Here is a 23,091-nt window from a genome sequence, read left to right as displayed (position 1 = left end):
TACTTCTTAAATAAGTATCCCACCCTATCTATTTAGCACACATGCATTAATGCAATATGGGTGTCTTTTGAAGTGGGATTCAGTTAACCCTATGTGTTCCTTATAATTTGCCTCCCTGTGTATGGGGACAGTTTCGGACATCCGTTGATAGTTTCGCTTTTTGGCTGATTCCATTTAGCTCGCTTTACATTGGAAATTGGTGTACAGTGTAAGTAGCCTGATCCGTCATGTGTTGTTGTAGAAAGAGAGAAAGAGGATAAAAAAAAAAAACACCAAAGAGTAGAGGAAAGAAGAGGGAGTGAGAAGGCGGGGGGGGGGGGGGGGAGGGGGACATTCCCACCACATATGAATAAAAGTACCTTTGAGACCGCACCCTGTCCAACAGGTGTCCGAAGGTGTTTGTTTCATATGATAAAGTTGTACGGGTGTTGTGTACCACCTAAACATAGTTATTGTTCTTGAAGGGTTACACATATAGATAGTGATGTGTTTGCTTCCCAAATTTCTCTCCACTCTATTCCCTATAGTACTTCCCCTAAATCTTTTTCCCAGGCTTCTGTGTAGGCCAGCGTACCCCATTCCTTCGTTTCCGAACTTATATGTGCATATAGGTTAGTTATTACGCCTCTTTGTGCCGTTTCTTTGAAGCACATCCTCTCAAAGAAAGTCTGTGGTCTCTTGGCAGCCTGCATTACCTGAGGTTGTTGTACATAGTCCCTAATTTGCAAGTACCTGAAAAAAAGTCTGTGGGAGTTAGATGCGCTATTTGTTTTAGGTGGTCAAAGGAGACTAGTTGCCCGTTGTCGAACATTTGGCAAATCCTTTGTATTCCCACCCTTTCTATGTTTGTGAAGTCTTTGGCCGTCATACCCGGGGGGAATGCCCTGTTTCTCAATAAGGGGGTCAGTGGGGATGGGAAAGAGGCCAGTTTGTATTTGAGTGCTGAGGCATCCCAAATTCGTAGTGAGTTCAGTATAGTGGGGCACGTTGTTTTCATGATGGGTCTATCTTCCCTAGGAACCCAGAGATGGAACTGTGGGAGTTCCATCCCCGTCATTAGAGACTCCAGGTCCACCCACCTTCTCTCATCTAACGGTGCATGCCACATAGCCACCTGCACTAACTGAGCCGCCAAGTAATAATAATATAAGTTTGGCAGGCCCAGACCTCCCCTCTGTTTATTCCTATACAGGATAGTCCTGGCGATTCTATGGCGACGATTTTGCCATACAAAGTTCCCTATGGCTCTTTGTAAGTGAGCTAAATCGGTTTTAAGAATTTTTACTGGTAGTGCTTGAAAAAGAAATAATATTCGGGGGAGGATATTCATTTTAACAGTATGTATGCCTCCGATCCATGATATGGGTCTGTCCTGCCATTTTTCCAATTCTTGTATTAGGGTTTGTATGAGCGGGGTGTAATTTAGATGGTATAACTTGTTTGGGTCCTCTGTTAACTGTATCCCTAGGTACTTCAGGTATTCTTGTGCTATGGCTATATTATATGTAGCCCCCAATGCCGCCGTGTCCTCCACTGACATACCCATCGGGAAGGCGCTGGATTTATCTAAATTGGCCTTGTAACCAGAGAAGGTCATCTGACATTTTGATCCCGTAACAGCATCTTCCTATTGGAAAGCACTGACTTTCAGCGGCAACTTGGAGACAGAAGAAAGCATCTTTGAGATCCAAGACTGTGTAGTAAGTTGCCCCACCTGGAATTAGGGCAAGCAGATTATAGGGGTTGGGTACCACTTGGTGTTAACTACTGCATCATTAACTGCTCTTAAATCTTGTACAGGACGATACTCATCAGACCCTGGCTTCTGAACATATAACAATGGAGTGTTCCAAGGGGAGGTACAGAATTTCAGGATGCCATACAAACTTATCCAAGTATGTCTGTATGTTTTTCTTAGCCTTCTGTGGTATGTGGTACTGACGAAGGCTAACAGGATACACCCCAAGCTTTAATTCGATGTGTATAGGTGGAATATTACGGGCAAGTCCTGGGGGATTATTTTCTGCCCATACTCCTGGAATGTCAAATAATGGTCCATCACTCTTTGGGTTTAAATTTATCATTGTAGAATAGAGATGCCATTCTTCTTCTTTTGGCACCAGTACGGCTAACATGCCCGGTGATTTATTAAACTGCAGGGACGTTGATCCATTGGGTAGAAATGTTATCTGTGCTTGAAGCTTTGACAATAGATCTCGTCCTAGGAGTTGAACTGGACACTCCGGCATATATAGGAACTGGTGCTTAACAAAATGGCCTCTTAGTATGCAAGACTAAGAACCAGTCTAACAGCGCCTTTCCCAGTAGCTCCTATTACAGTTACAGTCTTTCCAGAGGGAGGAGCTACCAATTTGGTCACAACAGAATGTTCAGCACCCGTGTCAATCATGAAGGGACTTCTTTTTCCCCCTTATTATTACTTTGACCAGGGCCGCCATCAGGGGGTGACAACCATGATGGGGGGCCCGGGCTGCTCTGGCAGTCCTGGGCCCCACTTTCCCTCTCTGCACACATAGATAGCGAATATCGTGATCTATGTGTGCAGCCGCGGCCCCCCGCTCCCCGTTACCGCAGAGGGGGCCCAGCACACAGCTTCTTCTCTTCTCTGCTCTCTTCTAATAACTCTTGCGAGACCCGGTTGCCATGGCAACGCTCCGCGGGTCTCACGAGAGTTATTGGAAGAGAGCAGAGAAGAGAAGAAGCTGTGTGCTGGGCCCCCTCTGCGGTAACAGGGAGCCGGGGGGCCCCACCATGCCACCAGACCACCAGGGATGGAATCTCCCCCCTCCCTAGACAAAGGTAAGAAGCAGGGAGGGGGGAGAAACATTTAATTGAATTTAAAAAAAATATATATGTGAAAATACCCCTTCCTCCCCCTCCCCCCAGATTGCACATTTACACACACACTGCATACACTAACACAACACACACTGCACACACAGCATACACTAACACAACACACTGCATACACTAACACAACACACACTGCACACACAGCATACACTAACACAACACACACTGCATACACTAACACAACACACACTGCACACAGAGCATACACTAACACAACACACACTGCATACACTAACACAACACACACTGCACACACAGCATACACTAACACAACACACTGCACACACTAACACAACACACACTGCATGCACTAACACAACACCCACTGCATACACTAACACAACACACACTGCATACACTAACACAACACACACTGCATACACTAACACAACACACACTGCACACTCAGCAATGCACTAACACAACACACACTAACACAACACACACTGCATACACTAACACAACACACACTGCACACACAGCAATGCACTTAAACAACACACACTAACACAACATACACTGCGCACACTGCATACACTAACACAACACACTGCATACACTGACACAACACATACTGCATACAGTAACACAACACACCCTATGCATACACTGACACAACACACACTGCATACACTAATACAACACACACTGCATACACTAACACACACTGCATACACTAACACAACACACACTGCACACACTGCATACACTAACACAACACACACTGCATACACTAACACAACACACACTGCACACACTGCATACACCAGCACAACACACACTGCATACGCTAACACAACACACACTGCACACACTGCATACACTAACACAACACACACTGCATACACTAGCACAACACACACTGCATACACTAACACAACACACACTGCACACACTGCACACACTGCATACACTAACACAACACACACATCAATGCACTAACACAACACACACTGCACACACATCAATGCACTAACACAACACACACTAACACAACACACACTGCATACAGTAACACAACACACACTCTGCATACACTGACACAACTGACCTTGTGCTTTGTCAGGGGCCCCAAAATTTCTGATGGCAGCCCTGACTTTGACCATAGGATCTGCTCGGCCAAGGGGGATGGAGCCCGGTCTGTATCAGTAGTCCTCCATGACTGTGTCAGCCAGACCCACAAAGTCCCTGTCATCCCTATCCCTTGATCTCTGAGTAGGGGGGTAATAACTACCTTCCTGAACACCCCCTCTGTTATTACTATTGCTCCCTCCAAAACTTCCTCTTCCTCTATAGCGACCAATGTAACCACTTCGCCCCCTTCTCTCATCTTGTCTACCACCTGCTATATATCCCCTCTGTGGGCATTCACCTTTCCAATGTCCTTCATCTCTACAATACGCACATTGGTTTCTGCCTAATGATAGCCTGCTCATCCTAGTCTCACCTCCTCTATCCATTTCCCCTCCTTGTGTACCCACACCTGTAATAGCAACCGCTAACATCTCCTCACGCTTCGTTTCAGCATCCCTATTCATATATACACTGTTCGCAATCTCCATTAGCTGTGTTATGGACATCCCTGCAAATCCCTCTAACTTTTGCAACTTCCTTCTTCCTTCATTCTGGGCCCGGCTGACATATGCTGAATTAATCATGCGAGAATTTTTAGGAGCTTCAGGATTAAAAGGGTTATGCAATCTATACGACTCAAGCAGTCTCTCATAAAAGGCACTGGGTGATTCATCGGCTTTCTGTAACACTCCAGCCGTCCTTGACATATTAATACCCTTTTTCCCACCTGCCTTCATGCCAGTAATAATGGCTTGTTGATAGGCTTTTAAATAGATCATATCAGCACCATTTACATTACAGTTGGGATCAGTATTGGGAAAATGGGCAGCGGCCTAAGCAGTTGAATTAGCTTGATTTTGGGTACGGGCCATTTCCTCAAGCGCTTTAATGGCCGCTTGATTAATACGGATCCTTTCCTCAGAACTAAATGGGGTTAACAATAACTGCTGACAATCAGCCCATGTAGGATTGTGGGTTTGAATAATCAAGGTGACCAAATCAGTCATAGCTTGAGGTTTGTCCGTGTAAGGGTCTTCCAATTAAATAGATCGATTGTGGTAAAGGGGACATACACAAATACAGGGTCTGCCAATTGCAACTGACCATTACCGTCAATAGGTGGCGGGGCAGGTGTAAGCCGGAGAGGCATCTGTAAATGCCAAGATTGGAGCGTACCAGTCATTTGTCGTGTTAGAATGTGACTCCGAACATTTTTAGTGTGTTTAATATTAACAGGCTCCGGTTGGGGAATTGTAAGGAGGGTAGGAGAGGGTGAATAAATTAGACTGGTCGGTAACTCCGTTAATAAAATATTTCGGGTAGGACTGGGAGGAGCTTGGCCAGTAAATAAAAGGGGCGCCAATTCGGGATACAAAGAACAAGTGGGGGTTGGTACAGGAATAGGAGGGCTTAAGGCAAGTGAAACTGGCATCTGAGCTAGGTGAGTGGGTAGGCAGGGACAATGGAGCAGGGGGAGTGGAAACACCAGCTGTACCTCCTCTAGGTCGGGAGGAGGAATAAGGAGGTGGCAAGGGGAGTTCAGACTTGGGGGGGTGTCCAAAATAGGCAGAGTTGAGGCCGTAGTGGACAGGCGAGTCTTTTTTTGACTCACAGTCTCTCTGTCTCTGCCCCAGCTCTTCACAGGAGACACTGATTTCCCTCTGCATAGGGTTTATGTAGCTCCCTAATTGATGTACTAGAGCAACCCTCTAGTCAGGGAACACTGAAAGTGCCATTCTGGGGCTAATATAGCAGTGTTCCCTCACACTGCCACAATATATATATATATATATATATTTTTGCAGGAGGGTGGCTGTGGCTTATGGGAGTCGGCATGGCTCTTACGTCCTCGCGGCCTGTCTTTCTTCCCTCCCGCATGGAGGGAGCTGGAAGGAAGTGACCGTCCGTCACTTCCTCCCAGCACTACTTTGCGGCTGCAATTTTTGGGTGGCCCTAAATGCTGGGGCTGGGTTTAGGACCCAGGTGGGCTGGATCCGGTCCATGGGTCGTAATTTGCGAACCCCTGTGCTAAAGCAAAAGTTAAAATGTATTCAATTATTTAGCTTATAGGAAATGTTGGCATTCATAGTGATGAAGGAGAAACAAAAATATTGTTACTGTTCTTTTTCTGAATAGCATTGTGCACCCTGGCTGTGCACAACTGGATTGTGATGTCACTTGCTAAATCTTTAATAAACATTTAAATGAAAACAGGTCATCGCATAAAAAAAAGGTTTAACACAAGTGATTTTTAATATTTTGCTCCCAAAGTAGAAATGGCTGCCTTTTAACCAGGTTTTATATTGTGAGAAAAAAAAAAGATTTCTTGAAAGTTTCTTTCTGTAACTGCTACTTCAATGCCTTGTTCCATCTAATCCGTTTATAAACAACTCATGCGCACTTGATGATGGTCTGCATTTGGCATCTACATTTTACAGGCAGGATTTCCTTTGCAGATCATGTAACTGTTACTAACAGGATTATTAAAGTGAGAATTTAAAGTGAATTTCTAAATAAGGTTGTTATGGTGCCGAGAGGCGCTAGTGCACAGTAGTCTGACCTTCAGCGACTAAACCGCTCTCAAACAAAGTTGCCTCCTGAGCCAATTTCAGCTGCCCGTAGGTGGCATCCAGCACCTGAAATTTCAGTTTTATGAAGTGTGGAGTGCCGCTAGGCACGGGCACCGCTGATTGGATGAGAACAGTCGGCTTATGCCAATCACTGACTCCCTATTCAAAAAACTGGCTTGCAAAGAAACATACCTTTTCCAAGCCAGTTTTGTAAATGTGGAGTCACTGGCTATTTTGACCTTAAATTTGAAATTCACGTTGAATTCTCATTCTGAATGACTTCATCTGTGATGCAAACTGAGGGACAATATTCACTTAATAAGGATTTTTCTCAACTGCAATATTTTAATTTAAAGGGACACTATAGTCACCAGAACAACTAGGGCTTATTGCATTTGTTCTGGTGAGTAGAATCACTCCCTTCATGCTCTTTGCATTTTTCAGAGAAAATGCAGTGTTTACATTACAACCTAGTGAGAACTCCACTGGCCACTCCTTAAATGGCTGCTAGAGGTGCAGGGGCGGACTGAGAACCCTCAGGGCCCCTGGGCAAAATAAATCAAGGGCCCCCTTACAAGCCCCACCCTGGTCCCGCCTCCATGCCCCGCCTCCAGCCACACTCTACACAATCTTTAGATACAAGGAACAAAAGTGCAATAATCCCCTCGAGGCCCCAGTAGAGACTACAATTGAGGGCTAATGAGCCATGGAGGGGGGTCTTTGTAGCAGAGGCTATCTCAGTGTCCTTTAGAGAGTGTGTTAGAAAGAATCCCCTCCAGGCCCCATTAGAGGCTACAATGGAGTCTAATGGGGCCTGGAGGGAGGGTCTCTCCAACACTCTGGTTCCTATTCACAATATAGCAACACAACATAGCTCGCTGATACCTAGGCCAAGTTGGCTCCTCTTACCTTAATTACTGTTGCTGGCTGGCAGTCTGTGGGCTTGCTGGCTGCGGCTAGCAGGCTCTGGCTTGCTGGCAGGTTGTAGGCTTGCAGGCTACTGCCGGCAGGCTGTTGGCTTGCAGGCTACTGCCGGCAGGCTGTGGGCTTGCTGGCTGCAGCTGGCAGACTGTGGCTTGCTGGCTACAACTGGCAGGCTTGCTGGCTGTAAGCCGGTGGCTTGCTGTAGGCCTGTGGGCTGGCTACTAGCCTGTGGCTGGCTGCTGGCCTGGCTGGCCTGTGGGCTGTTTTACTGGTGGCATGTAGGCTGGCTGGCTACTGCCCTGGCCAGCCTGTGGGCTGGCTGGCTGGCTTGCTGGCCTGAGGGAGCATGGTAGAGAGACATGCTCCTCCCTCCTTCAGTCTTCAGCATTAGAGACAGGAGTGCCGCCGGACCGATGAGGCTGCCACCCCAGTGGAACGCGGCCGTCCGGCCCCCTCAGAGTGTGTCACCGAACCGGCCACCCGGTGGCACCTACTTGCGCAGCCCCCAGATGCCGCGGAAATTTCCCGGTGGGCCAGTCCGGCACTGCCGCCGGGCCCCCTGATGGCGGCGGGCCCCCCTCCCGGCCGGGCCCTCAGACCATGTCTGAAGTGCCTGACCGGTCAGTCCGCCCCTGTAGAGGTGCTTCCTTGGGCAGCGCTGCAGAGTAAGCAGCACTGCCATTAAGTGTTTCCTCCCTCTGCATGCAAACACTGAACTTTCTTCATAGTGATGCATTGATTTATTTCATCTCTGTGAAGAGATGCTGATTGGCCAGGGCTGTTCTTGACTTGTGCTGGCTCTGCCTCTGGTCTGCCTGCTTGACAGTCTCAGCCAGTCCTATGGGGAAGCATTGTGATTGGTTCAGACCACCACTTCTGATATGATGATGTCAGCAGACAGGGGCAGGTCTGATGCAGACAGGGGCAGAGCAGGCAGTTGCAGACTTGAATGGAAGTAACACTTTACTATACTATTTACTATACACAGGGGCCAGAGGGAACTAGATTGTGGTTTTAACACTATAGGGTCAGGAATACATGTTTGTGTTCCTGACCCTGTAGTGTAACTTTAATATACTATGTGACTATAATGAACTTGTCTGTCTAGTGATCTCTATGAATGTTTATTATCTAGCACACAGATGAATCAGTAGCTAATTTACCAAACACTGCATTGTAGTGAATTAAAAATGGAATGGTAAAACATAGGCAAGAGTGCAGATTTGGAAAAATTCTCACGTCACAGCTATATTAACAGTTTGGCTGCTTTTGTATGAATTTTTCAATTTGTTTTTCAGTTAACTACAATTAGATATAAGAATAAAAAGGTATAAACAATATACCAGCAAGTGGAGCGCTATAATGAATATTAATATAAATAATGAGGGGGTATACTCACCCCTCCAACATAGTGATACAATGTGTCCAAATGTACATACAAAGTAAAACAACAAAAAGAGAGAATATAGTGCAGATGGTTTACAAAAATCAAAAATGAATAATAGTAGCAATTGGTTGAAACCACTCACGTGGGTTGGAGCCTATAAGCTATTGGCTCCGTAAGTGACTCCTTTTTGCTCTTGAGGCAGCAACACACCCCCTTTATCCCAAACGATGTTCTCCCGAAGATATGGAACAAGCAGAGAGAGAGAACCTCATAGGTGGTATTGTCCAGATAGTGTATACAAAATAGTGAGATAGTAATTGTTATGCTCACCTTAGACAGAGCCTTGAATTCCTGGCTCTGAGGTTTGTTGGCAATATGCTAATTTATTGGGATAGCATTCCCCACATAATGTTCCTGGAGGCTAGAAAGGACTATATGGCACCTAACATGAAAAAATTACTAGTAAGGAACCACATTAGAAAACCATGCAGCATAAAGCCAATTGATACTAGGAAAGGTTTCTTTGGTTGTGGAATATGTTTGGCGTGCAGGAACACTGGAAGCAAAAAAAGACATGTAGGGAAATTCAAAAGTACTAAAGAAAATGAAGAGTTCAACATAAACAATCTCATCACTTGCCATTCAACCAATGTAGTGTACCTATTGGAATGTCCATGCGGCCTCAAGTATGTGGGCCGCACAAAACGTAATTTACATATTAGGATAGAAGAGCATATAAGGAACATTAAGAAGGGATATGAAGGACACAGTGTATCCAATCATTTCAAGATTACACACAACAGCAATCCTCAGGGGCTCATATTTATGGGCATACACAAAACTTTAGGGAATTGGAGAGGCGGTGATTTTAACAAAATTTTAGCTCAAAATGAAATGAGGTGGATTTTTAGCCTTGAGACTTTACAACCCAAAGGTCTAAATATAGATTTTGAACTCTGTCATTTCCTTTAATTATTGTGATGTAATTCCAGTAAAATACAAGTTTAGCAGGCTAAGATTGCCACAAGGCATATGTATGTATATGTGTTTGTAGTATCAGTTAGTTAATAACACGTAGCTAAGATACTGTCATCACTGTACTGACCAGGTGCAGGAATGTAAGAACTGGAATTACGCGTCCCTCTCCTTTGTATCAGATGAGCCACGTGGTTAGACCGGATGGATGAGTTTAGACTCTATTCATTAAATAGGTTAAGGGTATGTGTGGGTGTAGTTAATTGTGGGAGGAGCTACAGTGCTATATAAGGAATGTACTCTATGTATTCAGTACTCAGACTTTGCTGTATTTTGGTGACGCTAGTCCCTCTGAGTCCCGATCGGTGATCCAATAAAGAATCTCTTCCTTCCTGAAGAAACCTGTGTCCATCTCTCTGTGCTTGGCTTCCGTCAGTTTCTCCGGTATCATTTGGTGCATTGGCCGGGAAGCTCATCGTTCAACGGTAGCTGAGAGGCAGAGGCGTGAGACGGTCTATCTTTGCCCACGTTCTCTACGGCTGCACCCCTGAACTTCTGCGTGGACCTCCCTTCGTCTCGGCGCCACTGGTCTGTTGTCCAGGAGATCATCGGCCTCTACGTGAGAAGTGCTGGGGTGTCCCCGTCGATGAGTGTGAACTCAGGTTCAGGAACGAGGAGGTAAGATAACTGCTGTTTTAGACGGCAGGACCCGCTAGGGGTATACCGATTGTGCGGTAGGCCCAAAGGGGTTTTTGAATCTGTATCTGCCCCCTCTGTCGGAGGGAAGGAGCGAAGGCGCACCGCTCGATCGAACGCTCTTTAGTCAGACCGTTTGATTTGGTTAGTCAGGCGGGGTCCTGGTGTAAGATAGCCCTAGCCGGACACCGGTGTCTTGTCTAGACTAGCGTTCTAGGGTGTATATTACGTTCGCTAGGTCGGAGGGACCGGGAGACTAAGCGGCGCCTGTGTAAATTCGGTTCGCTAGTTCTCATCCTATCTGGGCTAAGTGGGAAGGCGTGTAAATTTGGAACCCACTAGACTTTTGATAGTACGACTAAGAGGCGCCTGTGTAAATTCGGATCTCTAGCTCGTTGTATAGTGCGACTAAGAGGCGCCTGTGTAAATTCGGATCTCTAGCTCGCTATGTATATGTGGTGATTGGGCAGTGTGGCTAACCAAAACGGGTGTATATAGTTTTAGGTAGTCCATTCAAGGTACTGGCCAATAGTTTAGTTGGGAATTGTAAATGTGTTAACGATTGTTTTAGTAAAGTGTATATCTTGTTAGATAGCGCGAGCTCAGCCGTCTAGCGAGAGTGTTAATAGTGTGTTGCTGTATTATAGTGCACGGTACCATAACCCTGTATATTTACTGACATTATATAATAAGTACTAATCATTGTCGTCCATTGCATGTTTAACACCATAACCACTAATAATTGTATTGTGACCTTAACTTGTGCTTTGACCTATGCTAACCGTACTGTAACCGCTATTTGTAAAAGACGATGTTACTGGGGTGTGTTATAGACGGGTAATTCGTATATAGAGAATTATAGCGTGGGTGACTGTGTAGTTACGCCAAAGGGCATAATATTGATTATATAGTGACTGGTGTAGCAGCTGTGTGTGTACGGGAATTCCCTGAGTGTTTATTGTTATTGTGTACGTTTCACTTGGTAACCGTACCACGTGGTGCTGTTGCCAGAGGAAACGGGTGTGACTGTTGAATAGTACGCGTGTATAGTATTCGTTGTCGACGACGTTCCATTGTTAAGTATGGGTGCGTCGCAGTCAACGATTCCGGATCCCTTAGGATGTATGGTTAAGAATTTTAAAAAGGGATTCAAAGTTTGTGATTTTGGGGTAAAGATGTCTCCTGTACGTTTGGTCACTTTGTGTACTAGGGAGTGGCCTACTTTGGTTGCGGCATGGCCGCCACGTGGCAGTTTGGATCCAACTCTGGTACAGCGCTTACACGTGGCTGTATCGGGTAGGCCTGAACTTTACGGCCAGTTTCCTTATATTGACTGTTGGAGACAGGCCGTAAATGACTCGCCAAAATGGCTCCAGACATGCCACGAGGAGCAGTGTCGCCTCATGGTAGCTAGGACTTGCTCGTCCACTAGGACTGGTGTTAGGCCCATTTTGGACACGCCCCCTGAGTCCGAGATCCCTTTGCCGCCCCCTTACTTTCCGGTAAGAGGAAGTGACGCAAATACAGGAAGTCCTGTAACCCTTCCCTCATTACCCTCATCCACTTCCGCTTCCTCCTCCAGTGCAGGATCCACCCCCCCTCGTACTAAATCCCCCCTTCCGGAACCAGATAGACCAACCTCCATTAGAAACGAATATCCTGATTTGGCGCCACTTCAGACTTCCGGTCAAGCTTCATCTAGCTCGGCCCGAAGTGTTCTATTTACGACCTTTTCCCAAAACCGACCTCCCACATCCCCATACCCTATCTCTCCCCGACCGGAACCCATGACTGACGCCTCTCTACGTAGCCCCATCCAAACCCGACAGTTGACTGGTGCCCAACAATTAAAGCACTATCAGATGCCTCTTCGTCTGAATCCCGGGTCAGCTTATATCGATGCCGCAGGTCAAATGGCACACGCTGACCCAGTCTTCGTATATGTCCCATTTACCACAACCGATCTTTTAAACTGGAAGACCCATAATTCCTCGTATACTGAGAAACCACAAGCTATGACTGATCTGTTCACCTCAATAGTACAGACGCATAATCCGACATGGGCTGATTGCCAGCAGTTACTAATGACTTTATTTAACAATGAGGAAAGGACAAGAATAAATCAAGCAGCCATTAAAGCATTAGAGGATAGAGCCCGTGCTTTGAACCAAGCTAATCCAGCAGCATGGGCCGCAACACATTATCCCAACACTGATCCCGATTGGAACGTAAATGGTGCTGATATGGTTCAACTCAGAGCCTATAGAGACGCTATAATTGCTGGCATGAAAGCCGGAGGAAAGAAAGCCATTAACATGTCGAAGACAGTTGAGGTGATCCAGAAAAGCGATGAAGCGCCCAGTGTCTTTTATGACCGACTATTGGAGGCATACCGCTTGTATACCCCCTTTAATCCGGAAGACGCAGACAATTCCCGAATGGTTAACTCCGCCTTTGTCAGCCAAGCATACGGAGATATTAAGCGCAAGCTACAAAAGTTAGAAGGGTTTGCAGGTATGTCAATCTCCCAACTAATGGAGGTAGCTAATAAGGTGTATATGAATAGGGAAACAGAAAGCAAGAAAGAGGAGGAGCGCAAGATGCGTAAAAAGGCTGATATGCTAGCGGTAGCGATCGCAGGCGTAGATAAACGGGGCCCAGATAGAGGCAATAATAGATGGAGTAGGGAGCCTTTGAGTAGGGATCAGTGTGCGTATTGCAAGGAAGAAGGGCATTGGAGGAACGAATGTCCGCAAAGAGAGCAGTACGAGAGGGTCCTACCCAGGGCAGGCTACGGAAACTTTAGAGGCAGAGCGAGAGGTAGAGGAGGCCCCGGAGGGAGTAATGGTTATAGAGGGAGTAATGGGAACAGAGGAAGTGTTAGGGAAGACAGATATATTCCAGCAGCGCAAAGGTCCCGCGATAGAGAAGGTAGGGACTTCGTAGGATTGGCTGACACGGTCATGGAGGACTATTGATACCGACCGGGCTCCATCCCCCTTGGTCGAGCGGAGCCTATGGTCGATGTATCAATAGGGGGGAAAAGGAGTGCGTTCATGATCGACACTGGTGCTGAACATTCAGTGGTGACTAATCTAGTTGCTCCTCCATCTGGAAGGACTATTACTGTGATAGGAGCAACTGGAAGAAGTGCTGAAAGACCGGTTCTTAAAAGTCGACTCTGTACATTGAGAGGCCACGTAGTAAAACACCAATTCCTTTATATGCCTGAATGTCCAGTCCAATTGCTGGGACGTGATATGCTATCCAAATTACAAGCGCAGATTACGTTCCTACCAGATGGAACAACATCTTTAAAGTTTAATGGACCTTCAGGTATTATGACTTTATCCGTACCAAAGGAAGAAGAGTGGCGACTTTATACAGTGTTGACTAGCCAAAACCCTAGGAGTGATGAGACATTGTTTAACATACCAGGAGTTTGGGCAGAGAACAACCCACCAGGACTGGCCCGCAATATTCCACCAATAAAAATTGAACTGAAACATGGGGTTTATCCAGTGAGCCTAAGACAATATCACATTCCGCAGAAGGCTAAGAAGAACATCCAATCCTATCTGGATAAGTTCATACGGTATGGTATCCTAAAATTCTGTACTTCCCCCTGGAACACCCCATTGCTGCCTGTTCAAAAGCCCGGTACAGATGAGTATCGACCTGTACAGGACTTAAGAGCAGTCAATGATGCGGTTGTTGGCATACATCCAGTTGTACCCAATCCATATAACCTGCTTGCTTTAATTCCGGGCGGGGCTACTTACTTCACAGTCTTAGATCTCAAAGATGCCTTCTTTTGCCTCCGAATTGCCGCAGAAAGCCAATGTATTTTCGCTTTCCAGTGGGAGAACGCTGTAACGGGCTCAAAACGCCAAATGACTTGGACAAGACTGCCCCAAGGGTTTAAAAATTCACCTACCCTATTTGGTTCAGCCCTAAGTCAAGATCTATTGGATTTCGAGTCCATCCCAGGAGAGTGTGTATTGTTACAATATGTAGATGACTTGTTGATAGCAGCAGTTACAAAAGAAATCTGTCAGCAAGCAACGCACGATCTACTACACATTCTCTGGAAGGCAGGATACAAGGTGTCTAGAAAGAAGGCTCAGTTGTGTTTGCCAACTGTCAAGTATCTAGGATTCCATATCTCTGAAGGTCAAAGAATTATGGGGCCAGAGAGAAAAGAAGCTGTCTGCCAAATACCAATACCCAAGAATAGAAGACAAGTGCGAGAATTCTTGGGGGCAGCAGGCTTCTGTAGGATATGGATTCCCAGCTATGCGATACTAGCAAAACCTCTGTACGCAGCTATCAAAGGTACAGAGCACGACCCCTTCTTATGGACCCAAGAACAGCAAACGGCATTTGAAGATGTGAAGAAGGCTTTGATGAGTGCCCCAGCATTAGGTCTACCTGATCACACACGACCATTCTACTTATATGTACACGAGCAAAGAAGAATGGCTGTGGGAGTATTGACACAGTACTTGGGATCATGGCAAAGACCTGTTGCCTACATGTCTAAGCAACTGGATGCAGTGGCCAGCGGACTTCCACCTTGTCTAAGAGCCGTAGCTGCAGCCGCCCTGCTAGTAGCTGAAGCCGATAAACTCACTCTGGGTCAAGAACTTTATGTACGAGTCCCACATGCAGTACAGACGTTGTTGGATTACAAAGGAAATCATTGGTTTAGTAATAGCCGTATGACCAAGTATCAAGCAATGTTGTGTGAAAACCCAAGAGTGCATTTAGAGACTGTAAACACCTTAAATCCAGCTACCCTTTTGCCACAACCTACTGAAAGTCAACATGATTGTTTGGAAGTAATGGATGAAGTATTCTCAAGTAGACCAGATCTTCGTGATTTTCCCATCCAGAACCCCGATGTTCAATATTACACCGACGGCAGTAGTTATGTGAAAGAAGGGATCCGCTATGCAGGATATGCAGTAACAACCATAGACAAGGTGATAGAAGCTCGGCCACTGGCGAAAGGAACATCAGCACAAAAGGCAGAATTAATAGCACTAACACGAGCGTTACAATTGGCTGAAGGTTTAAGAGTAAATATCTATACGGACTCTAAGTATGCGTTTTTAACCACTCATGCCCACGGAGCTTTGTATAAAGAAAGAGGACTACTGAATTCAGAGGGCAAAGAAATCAAGTACGCAGCTGAAATCCTACAACTATTGGAAGCAGTGTGGGAGCCGAAAGAAGTCGGTATCATACATTGTCGAGCGCATCTGAGAGGAGATGGTGATGTAACCAAGGGAAATCGGATGGCAGATAGTGCAGCTAAGCGTGCTGCTGAATCAGGAAGACAGGAGTATGTGGGGCATATAGCTGCTCTTATACCAACTCCACTGTCCCAATGGACTCCAGTTTATACAGCTCAAGAAGAGGAGTGGTTAAAGACTGAACCGGGAAAGTATTTGGAGAACAAGTGGTATCAGCTAGAAGATGGAAGAATAGTCATACCAGCATCACTAGCGGTAGAAATTGTCCAAAATTATCACAACGGGACACATTCTGGGAGAGACAGTACTGAAGAATCTCTTAGAAAACATTTCTACATACCAAGATTGTCCAACTTGACTCAGGCCATTGTACGCAGATGTGTAACGTGTGCTAAGAATAATGCAAGACAAGGACCAGTAAAGCCACCAGGAGTTCAGTTTATGGGGGGACTCCCCATGTCCGATCTACAAATAGACTTTACAGTAATGCCTAAATCGGGTGGACATCGTTACCTGCTGGTAATTGTGTGCACCTATTCAGGCTGGGTAGAAGCATGTCCTACTCGTACAGAGAAAGCAGGAGAAGTTGTGAGATTCCTGCTACGAGAAATAATACCCCGATATGGACTACCCTGTTCTATAGGATCGGACAATGGTCCAGCTTTTGTTCATCAGTGCCTACAACAACTGACTCATATGCTTGGTATAAAGTGGAGGCTTCATACTGCATATAGACCCCAGAGTTCTGGTAAGGTAGAGAGAATGAATAGAACTATAAAGAACCAGTTGGCTAAAATGTGTCAGGAAACCCAACTTAAGTGGAACGTTCTCTTACCCATAGCTTTATTGCGAATCCGCAGTACCCCTACCAGAAGGATGGGCCTCTCTCCTTTTGAAATCATGTATGGGCGACCACCTCCCGTACTTGGTAACTTAAGGGGGGACTTGAGTCAGTTGGGAGAAGGAATTACCCGGCAGCAGGTTGTAGAGTTGGGTAAGACTATGGAGGAGGTACAGAAATGGGTACAAGATAGATTACCTGTGAATATTTATCCCCCTGTTCATAGTTATCATCCAGGAGATCAAGTGTGGATTAAAGAGTGGAATAATGTACCGTTAGGGCCCAAGTGGAGAGGTCCTTATGTTGTTCTTTTGTCTACCCCTACAGCGATAAAAGTAGCCGAAGTAACTCCGTGGATACATCACTCCAGGGTTAAACCAGCAGCAGTCGATTCTTGGCAAGTTACAGTAGATCCAGAGAATCCCTGCAAGATCCGGTTAAAACGCACTACTCAGTCGGAGTAACGAGGAATTATTGTGGATTACAAATTTTATTGTTACAGGTGTGAGTGAGAAGGCCATAATAAAGCCTGTCCGCTTACCATCACATAGTGTATAAGCCAGGAAAGTCTCGAAGGGACACCTGTGAAGATGAGCAGAACTCCATTCCCTGCAGCCCTCACATCCTGGAAGCTGAGGTTCCATCGCACGGACGAAGACTGAGGATGACGGCGAAAGATGTGCTTTTGATTGTGTTTATTTACATGTGTTTTTATATTCAGGAAGGTAGAGGTACCGACACTCCTAGCTGTGAGGTATGCATTAAGACTACGAGAACAGGTAACCATATTTCCCAAACCCTAATTTGGCATTCACAATACGAGTGTAAAGGAGATGTATCGAGATGTAGATACTTAAATATAGATTATAGTGTGTGCCATTTAGGAGTAGGAGAACCTAAGTGCTTCAGTCCGGAGTATCAACCTCGTACAATCTGGTTGACTCTCAGGAATGGAGATCCTCAGGGGACCCTAATTAATAAGACGGTGTTAGAATCCGTACATTCTTCGGGTGTTCTGCTATTTGATGCATGTAAGATATCAAGTGGTAGAAAACCGTGGAATGTATGTGGGGATCTTAGATGGGAGAGGACGTATGGGTCTAATGATAAATATATTTGTCCCAGTAGCAAAAATAAATATTTAAGTCCTAGATGCCCAAATAGAGATTATAACTTTTGCCCATATTGGTCTTGTGTGGGGTGGGCAACTTGGGGACAGACAGTAGACAAAGACATGATAGTGACTAAGTTGCCGACTAGCCCTTATTGTAAGTCTATGGAATGCAACCCAGTCCATATACTCATTAATAACCCCGACAAGTTCTTAGATAAGTATGGAAATTTATTTGGGTTTCAGATATACGGGACGGGTTTAGATCCTGGGACATTATTGTTTATAGGAATAGAGACTGATACGGTATCCTCCCAGACTCATCAAGTATACCATTCCTTTTATGAAGAGATGAGTATAGATAATAAGATCCCCCATAATGCTAAAAACCTGTTTATTGATTTAGCCGAAAGTATTGCCGGTAGTCTTAATGTTACCAACTGCTATGTGTGTGGAGGTACTAACATGGGAGACCAATGGCCTTGGGAAGCAAAAGAGGTAATGTCCGGTTCTGAGGCAGTTGACCAACTAATATCTACACAAGCCGATTATCATTTGAGTGTTAGAGGTAAATCTGAGTGGAGATTAAAGACCTCCATCATAGGTTATGTTTGCATAGCAAGGAAAGGAATGATGTATAATACTTCTGTAGGAGAATTAACTTGTCTAGGGCAAAAAGCTTATGATGATGATACAAAGAATACAACTTGGTGGTCGGCTTCAAATGTCTCAGAACCATCTAACCCGTTTGCTAGATATGCCAATTTAAAGGATGTGTGGTTTGATCTATCCATCACATCTACCTGGAGAGCCCCAGCAAATTTGTACTGGATCTGTGGTAAGAAAGCCTATTCGGAGTTGCCACAGGACTGGGAAGGGGCATGTGTGTTGGGTATGCTCAAACCATCCTTCTTCTTGTTACCGATTGAAACAGGTGAGACTTTAGGTGTTAAAGTGTATGATGTGAATACTAGGAAGAAAAGGGGACCCATAGAGATAGGCGCCTGGGAAGATAATGAATGGCCTCCCCAGCGTATTATAGATTATTATGGGCCAGCCACGTGGGCTGAGGATGGTACCTTTGGTTATAGAACCCCTATTTATATGCTCAACCGTATTATAAGATTACAGGCGGTGGTTGAGATTATCACAAATGAGACATCACAAGCGCTCAATCTTCTAGCGAAGCATACCACCAGGATGAGGACAGCAGTCTACCAAAATAGATTAGCCTTGGATTACCTTTTGGCAGTAGAGGGAGGTGTATGTGGGAAGTTTAACCTAAGTAATTGCTGTCTTCAAATAGATGACGAAGGGCAAGCAATAGCTGAGCTTACTAGCCATATGGTTAAACTAGCGCATGTGCCTACTCAGGTATGGAAAGGGTACAATCCAAGTAGTTGGTTTGGTAGCTGGTATGAGTGGTTTGGAGGGCTTAAGGCAGTGGTAGGTGGAGTCCTACTGATTTTACTGTTGTGTCTACTCCTACCGTGTCTTATACCCTTAGTAGTTAGGTCTGTGCAAAGCCTGATAGGAAGTATAGCAGAGAGGAAGGCTGCTGCACAGATAATGGCGATATATAAGTATAAGGCTCTAGATCAGGGAGAACCAATGCAAGAAGATGAATGTTGAAGATTCACATCATAAGATAAGTCTGGTCTGGTTCATGGTAACCTGAGGTATATGCAAACCAAGGTTAAGTGATGCCTCAAGTAATTGTGAAATATCAGAGGCATCAAAGGGGGGAATGTGATGTAATTCCAGTAAAATACAAGTTTAGCAGGCTAAGATTGCCACAAGGCATATGTATGTATATGTGTTTGTAGTATCAGTTAGTTAATAACACGTAGCTAAGATACTGTCATCACTGTACTGACCAGGTGCAGGAATATAAGAACTGGAATTACGCGTCCCTCTCCTTTGTATCAGATGAGCCACGTGGTTAGACCGGATGGATGAGTTTAGACTCTATTCATTAAATAGGTTAAGGGTATGTGTGGGTGTAGTTAATTGTGGGAGGAGCTACAGTGCTATATAAGGAATGTACTCTATGTATTCAGTACTCAGACTTTGCTGTATTTTGGTGACGCTAGTCCCTCTGAGTCCCGATCGGTGATCCAATAAAGAATCTCTTCCTTCCTGAAGAAACCTGTGTCCATCTCTCTGTGCTTGGCTTCCGTCAGTTTCTCCGGTATCACTACAGGTGATCAGTATAAGAAATTTGAAAGAGACTCTGACCTTATGATTGGATAATCACACTTCCTGTGACCCCAAAGGGAGGATCCGAATTAACTTTAGAACACTTATAAAGTGGAAGATTCCTGAGGCTACTTCACAGCTACTGAGGAAGCTCATACAAGAGTGAAACGCGTTTAGCTGGAGTTTTGGACTTTTATACTTGGACTTTCTACCTTTTAGCTTATATGCTTTTGAGAAGTCTTAATATTGTTTTTATTATTTTTTATCTCTACAATAAATCGATATTTTTTTATATCAGTCCATATAGTCCTTTCTAGCCTCCAGGAACATTATGTGGGGAATGCTATCCCAATAAATTAGCATATTGCCAACAAACCTCAGAGCCAGGAATTCAAGGCTCTGTCTAAGGTGAGCATAACAATTACTATCTCACTATTTTGTATACACTATCTGGACAATACCACCTATGAGGTTCTCTCTCTCTGCTTGTTCCATATCTTCGGGAGAACATCGTTTGGGATAAAGGGGTGTGTTGCTGCCTCAAGAGCAAAAAGGAGTCACTTACGGAGCCAATAGCTTATAGGCTCCAACCCACGTGAGTGGTTTCAACCAATTGCTACTATTATTCATTTTTGATTTTTGTAAACCATCTGCACTATATTCTCTCTTTTTGTTGTTTTACTTTGTATGTACATTTGGACACATTGTATCACTATGTTGGAGGGGTGAGTATACCCCCTCATTATTTATATTAATATTCATTATAGCGCTCCACTTGCTGGTATATTGTTTATACCTTTTTATTCTTATATTTTGCACTTTATTGTGGATTAAGGTATTCCACTTTTTGTGTTGAGCTGCTTTTATTCAGGCACTTTAGTATATCACTCACTATCTCAGTAAGGGATAGTTATTGTTTTCTCTGTGAACTACAATTAGATGTTTAGAGAGCAAACACCAACATCTTCTTTACAACAAGGTCAAAGTTTGCTAGAATGTATTTGTGGAACATCTGCAACAACATACGTTCTGATCTCTTCACTTAACTTTTCCAGTTTTGGGATATAAGCAGGCAAGTCTAAGGAGACAAAAATAAATAAAAACAATTAGCATCAAAGTACATACTTAAAGGGACACCATAGTCACCTGAACAACTTCAGATTAATGAGGTTGTTCTGGTGAGTCTAGTAGATCCCTGCAGGCTTTTTAATGTAAACATGGTAGTTTCAGAGAAAAGACAAAAGATGGCCACTGGAGGGACTTCCTGGATCAGTCCTGCCAGATGTGCAGTACTCACGTTTGACGTCTTCACGTTTAGCTGAAGAATTCAAACATAGTATTAGGACACTGTAGGCACTGCGAACGTGCCTGCAGTGTCCTACAGTAACCCCTGAGGCTGTCTGTGGTCGCAGCCCAAAGTGTGTGCGATAAGATTCTCCTGCACACACAGCATTGGCTCTGGCTGACAGGCTGCTGAAGGCAGAAACAATTTTACAGAAGGCAGAAGACAGGAGGCTGGAGATCCAGAAGGAGGCGATATTTGCCATCTGCCAGAGATCTACTGGACTTCAAATACTAAGTAAAAATATTTTAAAAATAAGTGAGTTAGAGAGAGTGTTAGAGAGTGTCAGAGAGAGTGTGTGTGAGAGAGAGAGTTAGAGAGAGTGAGTGAGAGAGTGTCCAAGAGAGACAAAGAGTTAGAGGCAGGGAGAGTTAGAGAGAAATAGTGAGTTAGAGAGAGTGTGAGGGAGAGTAAGTTAGAGAGAGTCAGAGAGAGTTAGAGAAAGTGAGTTAGAGTGAAAAAGTGAGTGGTAGAGAGAGAGAGAGTGAGATAGAGAGTCAGAGAGTGAGTTAGAGGCAGTGAGTGAGTTAGAGAGAGAGTGATTAAGAGAGAGTAAGAGAGAGAGTTAGAACTAGATAGATATGTAGGTAGATATATAGATAGCTAGATAGAGAGAGAGAGATAGATAGATAGATAGAAAGATATATATAGATAGACAGACAAATATAGATCGATAGATAGATATATAGAAAACAACTTTCTTATTAGACATACTGAATACATACTCAGAACAGAAAGTTGGAGATCAGTATTAGCTCCGGTACTGTCATGACTTAATTCTGCAGTCAATTACTGTTGATGGCTCCACCTTACAGCCAATCACTGCCCCTTTCCACTTAGCAATCCTTTGAAATACTATATATAGTATACATAGAAACATAGAAACATAGAAACATAGAATGTGACGGCAGATAAGAACCATTCGGCCCATCTAGTCTGCCCAGTTTTCTAAATACTTTCATTAGTCCCTGGCCTTATCTTATAGTTAGGATAGCCTTATGCCTATCCCACGCATGCTTAAACTCCTTTACTGTGTTAACCTCTACCACTTCAGCTGGAAGGCTATTCCATGCATCCACTACCCTCTCAGTAAAGTAATACTTCCTGATATTATTTTTAAACCTTTGTCCCTCTAATTTAAGACTATGTCCTCTTGTTGTGGTAGTTTTTCTTCTTTTAAATATAGTCTCCTCCTTTACTGTGTTGATTCCCTTTATGTATTTAAATGTTTCTATCATATCCCCCCTGTCTCGTCTTTCCTCCATGCTATACATGTTAAGATCCTTTAACCTTTCCTGGTAAGTTTTATCCTGCAATCCATGAACCAGTTTAGTAGCCCTTCTTTGAACTCTCTCTAAGGTATCAATATCCTTCTGAAGATAGGGTCTCCAGTACTGTGTACAGTACTCCAAGTGAGGTCTCACCAGTGTTCTGTACAATGGCATGAGCACTTCCCTCTTTCTACTGCTAATACCTCTCCCTATACAACCAAGCATTCTGCTAGCATTTCCTGCTGCTCTATTACATTGTCTGCCTACCTTTAAGTCATCAGAAATAATCACCCCTAAATCCCTTTCCTCAGATGTTGAGGTTAGGACTCTATCAAATATTCTGTACTCTGCCCTTGGGTTTTTACGTCCAAGATGCATTATCTTGCACTTATCCACATTAAATGTCAGTTGCCACAACTCTGACCATTTTTCTAGTTTACCTAAATCCTTTTCCATTTGGCTTATCCCTCCTGGAACATCAACCCTGTTACATATCTTAGTATCATCCGCAAAAAGACACACCTTACCATCAAGACCTTCTGCAATATCACTAATAAAAATATTAAAGA

General features: G+C 44.5%; 2 protein-coding genes across 2 annotated transcripts in view; one reads left to right on the top strand and one right to left on the bottom strand.

Annotated features, from left to right (window-relative positions):
• Positions 1–18,502: 18,502 nt before the first annotated feature.
• On the top strand, positions 18,503–19,303 carry LOC134590642 (endogenous retrovirus group 3 member 1 Env polyprotein-like; the record flags this gene model as incomplete). Its single annotated transcript, XM_063444416.1, has 1 exon — positions 18,503–19,303. A coding segment is annotated over one exon (801 nt), but the record flags the coding sequence as incomplete, so codon positions are not given.
• Positions 19,304–20,839: 1,536 nt separating this feature from the next.
• The window catches only part of LOC134609480 (platelet-activating factor acetylhydrolase 2, cytoplasmic-like), a 165,250-nt gene continuing 162,998 nt past the window's right edge, over positions 20,840–23,091 (bottom strand). The window contains exon 10 of the mRNA XM_063453151.1: positions 20,840–20,987. Coding sequence (XP_063309221.1) covers positions 20,890–20,987 — 98 coding nt within the window. The 3' untranslated portion in view covers positions 20,840–20,889. The remainder of the gene's footprint in view (positions 20,988–23,091) is intronic.

The sequence above is a fragment of the Pelobates fuscus genome, chromosome 1 (assembly GCF_036172605.1).
Source record: "Pelobates fuscus isolate aPelFus1 chromosome 1, aPelFus1.pri, whole genome shotgun sequence".
NCBI classification, from domain to species: domain Eukaryota; kingdom Metazoa; phylum Chordata; class Amphibia; order Anura; family Pelobatidae; genus Pelobates; species Pelobates fuscus.
Note: the sequence above shows the minus strand (reverse complement) of the source record. Positions and strands in the feature narration are given on the sequence as shown.